This window comes from Phaseolus vulgaris, chromosome 10 (genome assembly GCF_051622355.1).
Source record: "Phaseolus vulgaris cultivar YP4 chromosome 10, ASM5162235v1, whole genome shotgun sequence".
Lineage (NCBI taxonomy): Eukaryota > Viridiplantae > Streptophyta > Magnoliopsida > Fabales > Fabaceae > Phaseolus > Phaseolus vulgaris.
Genome location: NC_143507.1, coordinates 42,611,362 through 42,625,671, shown reverse-complemented (window position 1 = coordinate 42,625,671; position 14,310 = coordinate 42,611,362). Strand labels below are relative to the sequence as shown.

At 34.7% G+C, this 14,310-nt stretch overlaps 1 protein-coding gene and 1 pseudogene across 2 annotated transcripts in view; both read left to right on the top strand.

The window, feature by feature from the left end:
- LOC137818073 (disease resistance protein RPV1-like) overlaps positions 1–2,550 on the top strand; it is a 40,664-nt gene extending 38,114 nt beyond the window's left edge. The window contains exons 2-4 of the mRNA XM_090296182.1: positions 1,305–1,442; positions 2,070–2,131; positions 2,363–2,550. Of these exons, the coding sequence (XP_090152308.1) occupies positions 1,305–1,442; positions 2,070–2,131; positions 2,363–2,550 (388 nt within the window). The remainder of the gene's footprint in view (positions 1–1,304; positions 1,443–2,069; positions 2,132–2,362) is intronic.
- A 1,193-nt stretch (positions 2,551–3,743) lies between these two features.
- LOC150024821 (disease resistance-like protein DSC1) lies at positions 3,744–9,157 on the top strand (annotated as a pseudogene). Its single transcript, XR_016516388.1, has 3 exons — positions 3,744–3,957; positions 6,489–7,814; positions 7,909–9,157. The product of XR_016516388.1 is annotated as a disease resistance-like protein DSC1 (transcript).
- The last annotated feature ends 5,153 nt before the right edge of the window (positions 9,158–14,310 follow it).

Genomic DNA, 14,310 nt, shown 5'->3' with positions numbered 1-14,310 from the left:
TACCACTCTTCACTCTTATAATCCCAACCCGTAGTCCCAAAGTCATGGAATAACAAGGAATCCATAGTCCCAATATCTCTTCACTCCTCACTCTCTCTCTTCACTCCTCACTATTTCTCTCTGTGACATACCACTCTTCACTCTTCACCCTCAATATCACTCTTCACTCTCTCTCTCTCAATACCACTCTTCACTCTTATAATCCCAATCCATAGTCCCAAAGTGATGGAATAACAAGGAGTCCATAGTTCCAATACCTCTTCACTCCTCACTATTTCTCTATGTGACATACCACTTTTCACTCCTTACTCTCTCTCTCTCTCTACTCTTCACTCTCTCTGTGACATACCACTCTTCACCCTCAATATCACTCTTCACTCTCTCTCTCTCAATACCACTCTTCACTCTAATCCCAACCCATAGTCCCAAAGTGATGGAATAACAAGGAGTCCATAGTCCCAACCCTTGTGAACATCTTCAGTAGTCCCAAAGTTTCCTTTCCGACTTTTCCCTTCTACACTGTCCTTCTTATCTTCACCACCTACTAACTATTTCAGAATAGCCTCTTGTAGCTAATCATCTTTTTTATATATATTGTTAAGGTTCAGAGGTCAAGAAAGATCACCAATGCCTTACAGTTATTCTTCTCGCCTTTCTGATATAAACGCATTTCTTGTTTGTCTTAGTTTGTCGATTCCACTGACACCTTCTGCTTGTTCCACTCACACCCTTCAATCAAACTATGATGTCTTTGTTAGCTTTAGAGGTCCAGATGTTCGTGAAGGCTTCCTTAGCCATTTGATCGAGGCCCTTTCTCTAAACCAGATTGCTTTCTTTGCTGATTACAACATTCCCAAAGGACATCAAATATCTGATGCACTTCTAAGAGCAATTCAAGTATCATCTATTTATTTGATTATATTTTCAGAAAACTATGCTTCTTCAAGCTGGTGTTTGTTAGAACTTGTGAAAATTGTTGAGTGTAGTAGAATATATGGACACATCTTGCTACCTATTTTCTACAGAGTAGACCCTTCAGATGTACGACATCAGAGGGGAAGTTATGGAGAGGCCTTTGTTGTTCATGAAAGACAATACAATCTGATCACAGTGCAAACATGGAGATTTGCTTTGAAGGAATCTGCAAATGTTGCAGGATTTCATTCATCTACTTTTCGGTTAGTTTTTTCCTCAATAAAAAATGTCTAACATTTTATGCTTCTTTCTGTGTATAGTTCGAACTTGAACTTGCAAAATAATTATAATTGAGGTGTTGTTGATATATATTATTTTGAATTTTGCAGGAACGATGCTAAGCTTGTTAAAGAGATTGTTAAATGTGTGTCGTCAATGATGTTGAATCTAAGACATAAAGTTAATTCTAAAGAGGCGTATGAAGTTGGTACACAGTTTCCACATGCAGAACCATTGCTACAAATAAAGTTAGAAGATCTTGGATGTATTGGTAAGATAATCCTCGCGAAAAATATAACAATTGTGTTTTTTTATCTGATAATTTTTTGTTGTAGTCTAACATAAGAGAAGACATGAAAATAAGCTCTTTAAAGTAATTGTTTTACTTATTTTTCAACAGAGGGAAAAATGATTTTTCAATTCACATGTTGTATTAATAGGTTGAGGGAAGAATTCCTCATGTAAATTTATTCCTATATATGAGAATTATAAGAACAATTAGAAATTTCAGGTGAATACATAATTGATCGGATTAGATAATATAATCAATTAAGGGCGTGTTTGAATTTTTATAAGAACATTTAAATTAATTTTCAGTTTTTGTTGAAGATTATGATAATATATATTTTCCAAATTTAGTTAAAAGTAAAATTCTCTTAATCTCTAGTTGATTTACAAGAATTATTTTCTTTTTCAAAACATGTGTTTTGTAGAGTGTTTGATACTAATAAAGGTGGAGAATTAAACATGTTATAAATTTTGAATTTGAATGGCTTTAAATAAAATAAAAATGCAATACCAGGAGTGTTATGAAAGAAAGTGAATCATACATGACAATTGATTTTTGGGTTTCATTTTTTACTTGGTTGTTGCAGAAGTCCCATACAAGGATTAGGGTTTGGAATTAGTATTATTGGAGGTGAAGAAGAGGGTGAAGGTAGACAACAAAATCTGTTCTCACTAACATTGAACCAAGGTTGAAACTGAAGATTAAAGGCAGATGATGAACTTTCTTATGTGGGTTTTAGATGGTTGGAATAATGGAGTGTTGGTGTAATTTTTGTAGGTTTTCTTAAAGGCACTAGACTATGTTTTATGTTTTGTGTTTGGTTCAGAGTTTTAGTTCTAGCTCTGTGGATGTTACTATGATTATGCTGTCTGTTTTAAGATCTCTGTAATGTTGAACCACACATCCGAATCATTTATAAGGCTGTGTGTGCCTTTGGAAAGCAACCTTCAGCGATGACATATGATGTTTATATTATATTGCATGCTAACTTAAGAAAGAGTCACAGGGAGAACCCTCGGTGGAGCGTGATTGAGGGCGGCAAAGGCACAACGAGAGAGGAGACATAATGAAAACCGTGGGACCCGACCATGTCATAGGCACATAAACTAATTTGACTCTCTTTCACGTAACAACTCTTTGAATTGCATGTTTAGTCAGCAAAGGAATTGCCTGTTTAGTCACAATATACCAATGGAAAAGTATACAAAAATTAAATAATTAAAATCAATTATGTTATAAATAAAGATCATTAACTAATCATATTATTATAATTGATATATTATATATTATGTCTACTTTTTTAGTATTTTTTATACTCAATATTGAAGAATAAGCCAAAACTCAACCCCTTACCTTCCTCATTTTTATCAATATTACTCTTAAAGGATATGGATGTATGTTTCATATATCCCAAATCCTACCTCTTTTCTTTTGCTGCAATTTATATGGTCCTTATTAGTTTCTACGATAAAATATAGTCAAATTAGATGGTCCTTATTAGTTTCTACAATAAAATATAGTCAATTAGATGCTCCTTATTAATTTCTACAATAAAATATAGTTTCTAAGATAATACTTTCCCTCCCCTCACTCCTTGTTATTTCATAATAACTCACTCTTTAAATAAATTTAAAATTTTAGAAAATTAATATATATATATATATATATATATATTTAAATTATATTAAAACTATGTTAAAATTGTGAGAAATCCAACAAATGTTTCTTTAATTTGACACTTCATCGATATATATTCTATAAATGTTTTACGAGATACGTGTGTTGCACACCAAGACGCTATTTATTTAAGGGAGAGTTTGAAACTCATAATTCGTTGTTATTGTTCACTTACTATGTCCTATAATAACTCACTCCTTGTTCCATAATAACTCACTCCTAACACCGTGGTATCCACTCAGTCCTCCAACTTGTTTTGTAATAATTTAAAATTAAAAAAATGTTATATCCGAAAATCATGAGAGAATCACCTAAGAAAAAGTAGAAAAGGAAAAGTTCTCTATCATTCATTTATGCTTTATGCTAGACTTATAATACGTACGTAGAAATAAGTACAAAAACACAGGGATAGTGAAATGTGTTGTGAATAGAACAAGATGAGAATTTTGCAATCATGCAATCAAACAATAAATGATTATGTCATGTCCACTTTGCAATTCACTATTTGTCTTATTATCCTTTTTTCAATTCAGAAAACATATCTATCTACTAAACTAAAACTGACTCTTGCCGTCAACACAACATTGAAGCTCTTTCAAGGAATTGCACAGCTTTCAGGCAAGAGATTAATCTCTCTTCTTTTTTTTCCTTTTCATTCACTTTGCATGCTGCTACTTCTCAAGGATCTTAATTTATATTTTCTCTCAATTTGACTGAGAATAATCACAGTTTCTTGCATCTATTAAGTTCAGTCCTTTATGCGGTTAATTAAGAGAGATTTATGAGGATTTCTTGAGGTTAGACTTCCATAACTTTCTTCTTCAATCTCTTACTTCACCTCAGTTACTTTATTTCTCTATTTCTTCTACTTATTCTTAATTATCAACAAAATATAAACACACCTTCATTTTTTCATTTTAAACGTAGTTATATTAGTTACAACCTTTTACATAAAAAAACAAATGATGACATTTTTTAGTCTTAATTATAAAAGGCCTATTGTCAAATTATTAGTTATTAATTTTCTTATACTTTTTAATATATTATGAAAACGGATGCATTGGTTAGACTATTAATAATATAGTCTAACTTTTTAGCTTATGAATCCATTTATACTGATATAATGATCTGTTTTTGATATGCCATAATGTTATTTATTTTTAACTTTGTCTTTTTCTTTCTATGCCATACACGAACAACAAAATTATATTAGTGAGTGTTTATATTTTTCCAGTAAAAGAGGAAGAAGGTTCTTTATATTTTTTTCAGAACTGGATCAATTTTAAAATTGAATTGGGTGACATTAGGGGTGCTCATGGATTGGACAAAATTTAATCTAGATCCAATCCAAATCTCAATGGCAATTTCTTCTTGCACTTCTACATTTTTTTTTCTGCACTCCTACATTCTTCAAAAATACCGAAATTATCCTTTACAGTTTTAGGTGTTTCCGAAATAGTGGTTCCATAAGCAAAGGGTATTTTCATAATAGAAAATCCCGAAGACAAAAAAACTCATTCCAAAACAAAACACATTTTTTATTATTTTCATATTGATAAATTCAGAATTCATAAAACATGTTCCAAAAATATTTCAGAAAGAATAATCCGGAAGTCATTTTTTAAAGGGGCCAAAACAGTCTTCTCCAAAAATGATGGGGTGCAGGAAGAAATTTGTAGAGGTGCAAGAAGAAGTTGCCAATCCAAATAAATGGATCGGATTTAAAATCCATTTTAACTAGATCAAATTTATTTGGATTTTTTTAAAATTCATTTAAAGTGGATTAAATCTAGATTAAATCCACTTTCTTAATTAGATTAAATTCACTTTGTCAATTACATTAAATTCATTTTGATATGGACACAGACTAACTTGGCTCGAACTGGGCCTAAGCCAACTCAACCTAGGCGTGGACCAACTCGGCTCGACATTGGTCCGGGTCCGCTCGGCTCGACATCGGTCCAGGCTCAGAAGACTCGACATCTGCCTGAGCCCGGACAACTTGACATCGGCCCATGTCCGAACGACTCGACATCGGCCCGGTCCGCTTGACTTGACATCGGCCCGGGACAGCTCGGCTCGACATCGGTCCCAGCCCACACGACTCGACATTGGCCCGGGCCCGGGCGACTCCACATCGGACCGGGCTTGGACGACTCCACATTGGCTTGGGCCCGCTTGACTGGACATCGGCCAGGGACCACTTGGCTCGACCTCGACATGGGCCCACTTGGCTTGTCATCAGCCCGGGCCCGCTCGACATGACATCGCCTGGGCCCACTCAGCTCGACGTCGGCCTGGGCCCGCTAGGCTCAATATCAACCTTGGCCCGCTCAACTTGACATCAGCCCGGGCCTAGACAACTCAACATCGGTCTTGGCTCGTACGACTCGACATGCGCCTGGGCCTACTCGGCTCGACATGGACACGGGCGCGCTCGGCTCAACATGGGGCCGAGCCCGCTCGACTCGACTTCGGCTCAGGTCCGCTCGACTCGACATCGACCCATGCATGCTCGACTCTACATCGGCCTGGGCCCGCTCGTCTCGACATCGGCCTAGACCTGCTCAGCTCGACATCGACCCGGACCTGCTCGGCTCGACATCAGCCCAGACCTGCTCGACTTGATATCGGCTTGGGCCCGTTTGGCTTGACATCAACCCTGGCCTGGTCATCTGGATATTGGCCCGGGCCCGCTCGACTCGATATCGGACCCGAAAGACTCAACTCGACATGGGCCTAGACCGGCTCTACTAAACATTGGCCTAGGCCAACTCGGCTCGATATCGGCCCCAACCGACTCTGGTAGACTCAATATCGGCCACTCAGCTCGACTTGGCCAAGGGTTGACTCGGCTCGACTTTGGCTTGGAACGACTTGACTCGACTTTTGCCCATACTGACTCGATTTGACTTGGGCCCGGACGACTCGTCTCAACGTGGACTTGAGCCGACTCTGCTCAACCTAAGTCAGGATTGTCTTGGCTCAACCAGGATCGGATCAAGTCACAATCCAACCCAAAATGCAATTTAGATAATCAAAAAATGTATCCAATTTATATCTAATCTATATCCAATTAAATGGATTGGATTTAAAATCCAAAAATATGGATTTAGATTTGAAATAAATCCATTTAAATGGATTAAAACTAATATGAATTAAGATAATTATTGATTGGATTTTGTAATTTGGATTTTTTTTATCCTTCTCTTATATGAGATGATAATTATAAATTGGTATCTTTTTGACTCACGTTGTCAAATTGTCAATTGTCAAAGTATCATGTTTCTTCTATTGTGGCTGATAATTGTTTTTTTATATTGCAAAGGTGTAGGGAGAAGAAGAAATTAATATGCAGAGTGTAGTCAATCCAATGTGATTCCGAGTTTCTCATAGAATCAAATATGTTGAATTCATTTGTCTGGTGTTTGTAACATCTTCTACTTGTTCCAATCACACTTCTCAAATCAAGTACGATGTATTTGTTAGCTTTAGAGGTGTAGATGTCCGTCGAGGTTAACTCCAAAGGGCTTGTTGGAATTGGTAAACGGATTGCTCATGTTGAATCATTGCTGCAATTAGAAGCAACAGATGTTGGCATGATTGGAATTTGGGGCATGGGTGGTATTGGTAAGACAACTATTGCACAAGAAGTATATAATAAACTGTGTTTTGAATATGATAGTTGTTGTTTTCTGGCTAACATAAGGGAAGAGTCAGGAAGGTCAGGAAGACATGGAATAATCTCTTTGAAGAAAAAGCTTTTTTCAACATTATTAGGAGAAGAACATTTGAAAATTGACATACAAAATGAGTGGCAGAAGTTAGTTGAGAGAAGACTTCATCGCTTGAAGGTTCTTATTATTCTCGATGATGTCGCTGACTCAGAGCAACTAGAAATCTTAGCTAGAACACCTTGGTTTGGATCATTGTAACAACCAGAGATAAACAGGTTTTTGCTAAAGAGTTTGCTAATGTGTACCAAGTTGAGGCCTTAAACTTTGATGAATCTATGCGACTTTTCAATTTAAATGCCTTTAAGCAAAAACATCTGCAAGCAGAGTACCAGGAGCTGTCAAAGAAAGTTGTTGATTATGCGAAAGGCATTCCTTTGTTCTTAAACTTTTGGGTCACCATCTTCATGGGAAAGATAAAGAGATATGGGAAAGTCAATTAGAAGGACAAGTGCACAACAAAAAGGTTCATGATATTATTAAATTGAGTTACAATGATCTTGAGGAGGATGAAAAGAAGATTTTTTTGGATACTTCATGTTTTTTTATTTTTTTATTTTGTGATAATATTGATGTTTAAAAATTTTCTACTACTTTGCTTGCAGGGTAACGAGGCTATCAGAAGCATAGTCATCAACTTGTTGAGAATGAAGCAACTACATTTAAAGCCACAAGTATTTACTAAGATGAGGAAGCCCCACTTTCTAAATTTGTACACTGCAGGAACTCGTGATATTCTCCTCTGTGAACCGTGGGGCTTGTATCTTCCTCAAGGGCTTGAATCTCTTTCGAATGAGCTAAGATATCTTGGTTGGACGAATTATTCTTTGGAATCTTTGCCTTCAAAGTTTTCTGCAGAAAATCTAGTCGAGTTGCACTTGCCATATAGCCGGGTGAAAAAACTATGGCAAGAAGTGCCGGTAAATATTATATACTTCTGTACCTTTTAATCTAAAATTAACATTAGTCCATGCAGTGTCTTCAATAATCTGTTTGTTTTGACTGCTGCTACAGGATCTTGTGAATTTAAAGGTCCTTATCCTGCATTCATCCTCAAACATAAAGGAGCTGCTAGACTTTTCAAAGGCCCCAAACCTTGAAGTAATAGATCTTCGATTCTGTGTAGGGTTGACCAGTGTTCATCCATCACTTTTTCTCTCTAAAAAATCTTGAGAAGTTAGATTTGGATGGATGCACGTCCCTCACAAGCCTTCGAAGCAATATCCATTTGGACTCTCTTCGTTATCTCTCCCTCTACAGCTGCATGGAACTAAAGAATTTCTCAGTGACCTCAAAGAATATGATAAGGTTGAATTTAGAACGCACCAGTATCAGGCAACTTCCTTCATCTATTGGATCTCAAAGCAAGCTTGAAAAGTTAAATCTTGCATTCACTTACATTGAGAGCTTGCCTGAAAGCATAAAAAATCTTGAAGGGTTGCGACATCTAGATCTACGATACTGTGAGAAGCTTAGGTCCCTACCAAAGCTTCCTCCATCAATTGAAACACTAGATGTCCGTGAATGCGTATCACTGGAGAGTGTAACGTTCCCTCCTATTGCTGAACAATGGAAGGAAAATAAGAAAAAGGTTGTCTTTTGGAACTGCTTTAAATTGGATGAGCATTCTCTCACGGCTATTGAGAGGAATGCTGAAATCAACATGGTGAAATTTGCACACCAGCATTTGTCTACATCTGGTGATGCTCAAGGTATTTATGTGTACCCAGGAAGCCAAGTTCCAGAATGGTTGATGCATAAGGCCACACATGATGATTACATAACTATTGCTCCACATTCTTCTCACTTGGGCTACATCTTTTGCTTCATTTTACCGGAAGTGCCGTATGGGGAAAGGGTCTTGAAATTGAAGATTAGTACTGAAGGTGAAGGTGAAGATGAAGGTGACAGTATGATTGTGTACTTGGATAGACCACATCATGGGATTAAGTTGGATCATGTTGTTCTCGCTTTCTACAAAGTCGTGCCAAACATCAACCAAGGTTGAAAATTAAGGTTACAGTAGCATCACTAGCACTCTCATCCGAATACATACAGGTGCAGATAAGAGGGTTTGGGGTCAGCACAATCAGCAATTTTCTTCAAAAACAAGAATTGGGTAATGCTGGAATTCCAAAGGAACATTAAGAAGTCTACCCTGTTGCTGTGTGGAACAGGTGAGAGGGAAGAGAGAATATTAAAGAGGAGATATGTGAGTTTATGTATATATCATTAATTTTCAAATGCTGAGATTCTTCTTATAGTTTCCGGATTTTCTGTAGGGTTGTTTTGACTGGGATATATTAAATATTTAGTTTATAAGGATTAAAGAGTTAATGTGTGACATTTTTAATTCATTAATTCCTCACCCATTATGTATTAAATCAATTTTGAATTATGTAATCTTAATTTTCCATGTAGAAGGTTTTGTTACAAATATATAAAAAAAAGTTTAAAAATAATTTTTTTAATTTTTAAATGAGACCAATAATTTTAAGATTATATGTCAAAGATAGGTCGAACTCAACCATTTATCAGATGAATCAAAATGGATCTGTGGAATTGGTCAATTTAACTACAGTAATACAAATTATTGCAACCAAATAACTTTTTTAATGAAGAGATTAAAACATAATATTATCCAATGATTATATATGATTTTATATAAATATAGTTTTTTAATTATATGTTTAATTTTTATATGAATTTAAAAACTTTACTATGCTACTCGGTAAGTTTCATATGGATTTGTTTTGAAATTGAAAATATTCAAATTGAATCAATATAATTAAAGAATGATTGTTCGTTAAAATGCATTATAAATTATAAAACCTCTTAATTTAATAAATATACATTCCAGAGAGATATGAATGAAAGTATAGAGAAAGTAAGAAAAATAGTTTAGAAAATTCAAAAGATACATTAACTTGTACTGTGAATTTTTCACGAAAGTAGACTCCTCAAAGATGAAAGTCAAGTAAGAAAGCTCCTTACTAGCTACTCTTATATTGTCTCTTTTTTTTTAATGAAATTCTCTCATCAAAGTTCTTGTTAGAACTACATTCTTATTCTACATCAATCTTCTTATACAAATATTAAAAGTCTCAACTAAAACAAAAATGCAGAAAGTATAGAAAAATCTTAATAAAATTGGAATATTTGGTATACTATTTTTGAACAAAATTGTGAAAGTATTTAGTATTGATCATACTGGTCCCAAAAGCTCTTAACTAAAATGGTAATTACTTAGATGTCAAAAGCAATCTTAATTTTTTTGTGAAATGTGTGTGGATTGACAATAGGGATGACAATGCAGGACGATTCATGCGGACTGGTTCGCAGCCCGATAGATAAAAGCATGGGGCAGGCTCAGTAATTTAACCCGCTAACCTGCTTAAGCCCGATGGACTGGCCCGTTGACTCACACAAAAAAAATGTAAAATTGTGTTATGTGTGTTGTGTGCTGCTTTGTCACTATATAAGATAAAGACTTCTTCTTTCTGCACCTCCACGTTTTTCTTCCTGCACCCCCATCATTTTAAATATCCCAAGATTAACCTTGACCTCTAATTTGAAAAGGAGCACCATGCTGGACTTCCTTTGTCACTGATCATCTTTATCATTGAATATCAATCACTGGAGGAGGGTTTTTGTAGTTGTTCGAGGCAAGATTGAGGATTACGCTATGTTGTCGAAGTGTTGTTTGGGTTGTAGAGGTAAGAGTAAAGTTTTTTTTAGGAGCATGGTGGTTATGGAGATTTTGGGGTTACCGGATATCAGGATCCGATAATGTATTCCGGATTCATGAATCCGGAATTGATTAAATTGTGTTTTTTGGAAGAAAATTTTGCATAAATTGTTGATTTCTGGAATGCTGAATCCGGAAGTCTAATTCTGTTACGGATTGGTGAATCTGGAATGTTTTTTTTTTTAATTATGAATTCCTGAATCCGGAATGCATATTTCTGTTATGGATTGGTGAATCCGGAATGTTTTTTTTTTTAATGAAGGATTTCTGAATGTGGAATGTATATTTTGAATTACGGATTGGTGGATCTGAAAATTTACCGGAAGGGTCAATCCAAAAAAATTTCGGATTCCATATTCCAGAATGTAAAAAAATAAGTACAGTTTAAGTGCATTTTGAGGTTTTTAACAAATAATAGGGACAATATGGTCTTTGCATGATATTGTGGGGGTGCAGGAAGAAAAATGTAGGGATGCAGGAAGAAACCGCCTAAGACAAAATGTGATTGGAACAAGTCCTTATGATGCAGAAGATTTTGGTAGTACATAGTTAACTACTGACAATAAACTAATTGTGGAGTATGTCAAGTATCTATGTTTGAATACATTCAAAATATAGAAAAAGAAACAAACCAATAATATTTTTTCAAATTGGACTGAATTATTTGATCCATCATTTCTTTCTCCGATTTATTGTGGGAGTATGATTATTTTATTTTATACCATGACCAGACTAAACCATTAATTTTAATTTACACAGATTAACAATCGAAAACATGACATTTTGTTATCATTGCATATCAAAACCGAATATGATTGGAATAAACCCTTATAATGTAGAAGATTTTGGTAGTACATATTGAATTATTGATAATAAATTAATTGTGGAGTACTTATGTCAAACATGTTTGAATACATTCAAAATATAAAAACGGAAACAGACTAATAATTTTTTTCAAATGGATGATTGAATATACTTTATTTTATACGATGACCCCATTTATTTTGTACGGTGATCACGAAACATTTTAACTTTATTAATCTACAAACATCTCTTTCATTTATATGCTTGTTTGTGAGTTTGAAATTGAGAAGATGATACTGAAAACAATATGTAGCAATGGATGAGGAATGCCTCAATTTTTCAGTAACAATAAAAAGGTAACAAATATTTTAATTGAATTCCTTTAAATTCAATTTTTCAATAGTAACATAAATTAACAAACAATTTTATTGAATTTCTAAAAGAAACATTGTACGAGGGTTGGCCCGTGATGTGACACTGAGAAATTAGCTCGCGTTCATTACACGGGGTGAGCCGGCTCTATCGCAATCCTTTAAAAATTTATACTTAAAATGCATGAGTGCTCAGAATGCATGAGTATTGTGTTTATATAGGAGACACTAACCGCATAGTCGAACCAAAATTAATCATTGTCAAAGTAATCAAAAGAAGATATCTTTGTATATGTGTATACTTACTTGCACTCAGATGGGTCGTCGATCAAGCAATCTTCACCGAAGAAGAGCGTCTCGTGATTGTTAACTACTGATCTATTCTGTCTTCTTAAAATGAAATTCTCTTTTCAAAGTTCTTATCAGATGGACAGTCTTATTTTACACCAATCTTCTGACACAAATATTAGTAGTCCCAACCAAAACAAGAATGGAGAAAGTATAGACAAATCTTAATAAAATTGTGACATTTGGTATACTATCATCAAATTTTACTTTTTTGAACAAAATTGTGAAAATTTGTAGTATTGATCATGTTGATCCCAAAATCTCTTAGTTGTAACCGTACATACTTGGATGTGACCGTGATGCCAATACAACCTTAATTTTGTCAAATGTGTGTGGGTTAACAATAGAGACGACAATGCAGGATGGGTCATGCGGATCACCCCGCACCCCGCTTGCAAAAAGCGCGGGGCAGACTTAGTAATTCAATTCGCTAGCTCGCTTAAGTCCGTCCTACATAACCCGCAGTCCACGTCGGCCAACAGTTGAACGAAGCAAGTTGGGCCCGCTAACCCACACAAAAAAGGCAAATTTGTGTTTTGTATGTTGTGTGTTGTTTTGTCACTCTCACAACAAATTAAAACAAATTGTAATAAGCACTTATGATGCAGAAGATTTGGGTAGTAGATATCGGATGGTTGACAATAAACTAATGGTGAAGTACTATGTAAAGCACCTATGTTTGAATACATACAACATATAGAAAGAGAAACATGTCAATAATATTTTTTCAAGTTGGACTGAACTAGTTGAATTGAACTAATTGAACCATCATTTATTCCCCCGTTTATTGTGGGGTAAGATTATATTTTATTTTGTACAATGACCATATTGATTGAACCATGAATTTTAATTTACACATTTGAACAATTGAAAACATGACATTGTGCTGTAATTTTTTATCAAAACAGAATCTGATTGGGATAGGCCTTTATAATGCAAAAGATTTTGGTAGTACATATTAAATGGTTAACAATAAATTAATTGTGGAGTATGTCAAGCACCTATGTATTCGAAATATAGAAAGACAAACAAGTCAATAATTTTCTTTCTACATTTAATTTTATTAATCTACTTACATCCTCTCACTTAGTTTTTATTAAATATTATTATTATTATTTCTTATAATGCGTAATAATTTTTTAGAATTATTTTTAGATCATATGTTTATTCTATATTTTTCGACATGATCTTAATTTGCAAATTGAATTGGAATGGATGAGGAATGTACTAACCTGCATCTTTGTGAGTTTGAAATTGAAGAAGATGATATTGAAAAAATAATATGTAGCAATGCATGAAAAATGTACTAGCATGCCTCAAGTTTTTTAGTAGCAATACAAAAAGTAGCAAATATTTTGATTAAATTTCTTTATATTCATTTTTCAGTAGCAAACATTATTATTGAATTTCTATAAAAAAAAAACATTTTATGCGGATAAGCTCTTACGCAATGTGAGACAGAGAAATCAATTTGTGTTCACAATGCGAGGCGGGTTAACCCGGCTCACATTTTGCGGGCCACGGGGCAGGTCACGGGGTGGGTCAACTCGCATTGCAATCCCTATTTCCAAGGTGGCTACAAAGAATAATTTTCACCACTCTTTTCTCTTTTAAATCCTTAAATAATTTATTGTTAATGGACTTGCATACTCTTTCTATATCGGTTAGATCGAGCATTCACCACTAGGTCTTTATAGTTGATATTCAGGATACAACTCCTTTTACTTAAGAGCGTAGCATCTCAAATGTCATGATTCGATTGTGACTTAGTTCACCTGACCTTCGCCACAGAACAATTAAAGTTACTTCAACAATCTTTCCCTCAGTAATTGTCCCACTGGGAATCAAGACCATGACACTAGCTCTGATACCAATTGAGCGCTTACTACTAAGATAAAAGTTATAACTCATAATCAAAGTGCAAGTCTTTCTACTTAAGAGTCTAGCAGCCCAAACATCATGATTTGATTGTGACTTGTCCTACTTGACCTTCAATACGAGACCATTAATGTCACTTGTAATAATATATATCTCAAAACTAACACATTCCTCATTTGACCTTCATGAACACTTATTGTGTAGGTAATTATTATTTTTTTAATAGATAAAAAAAAAAGTACACATTTTTATTTTTATTTTAGTTGT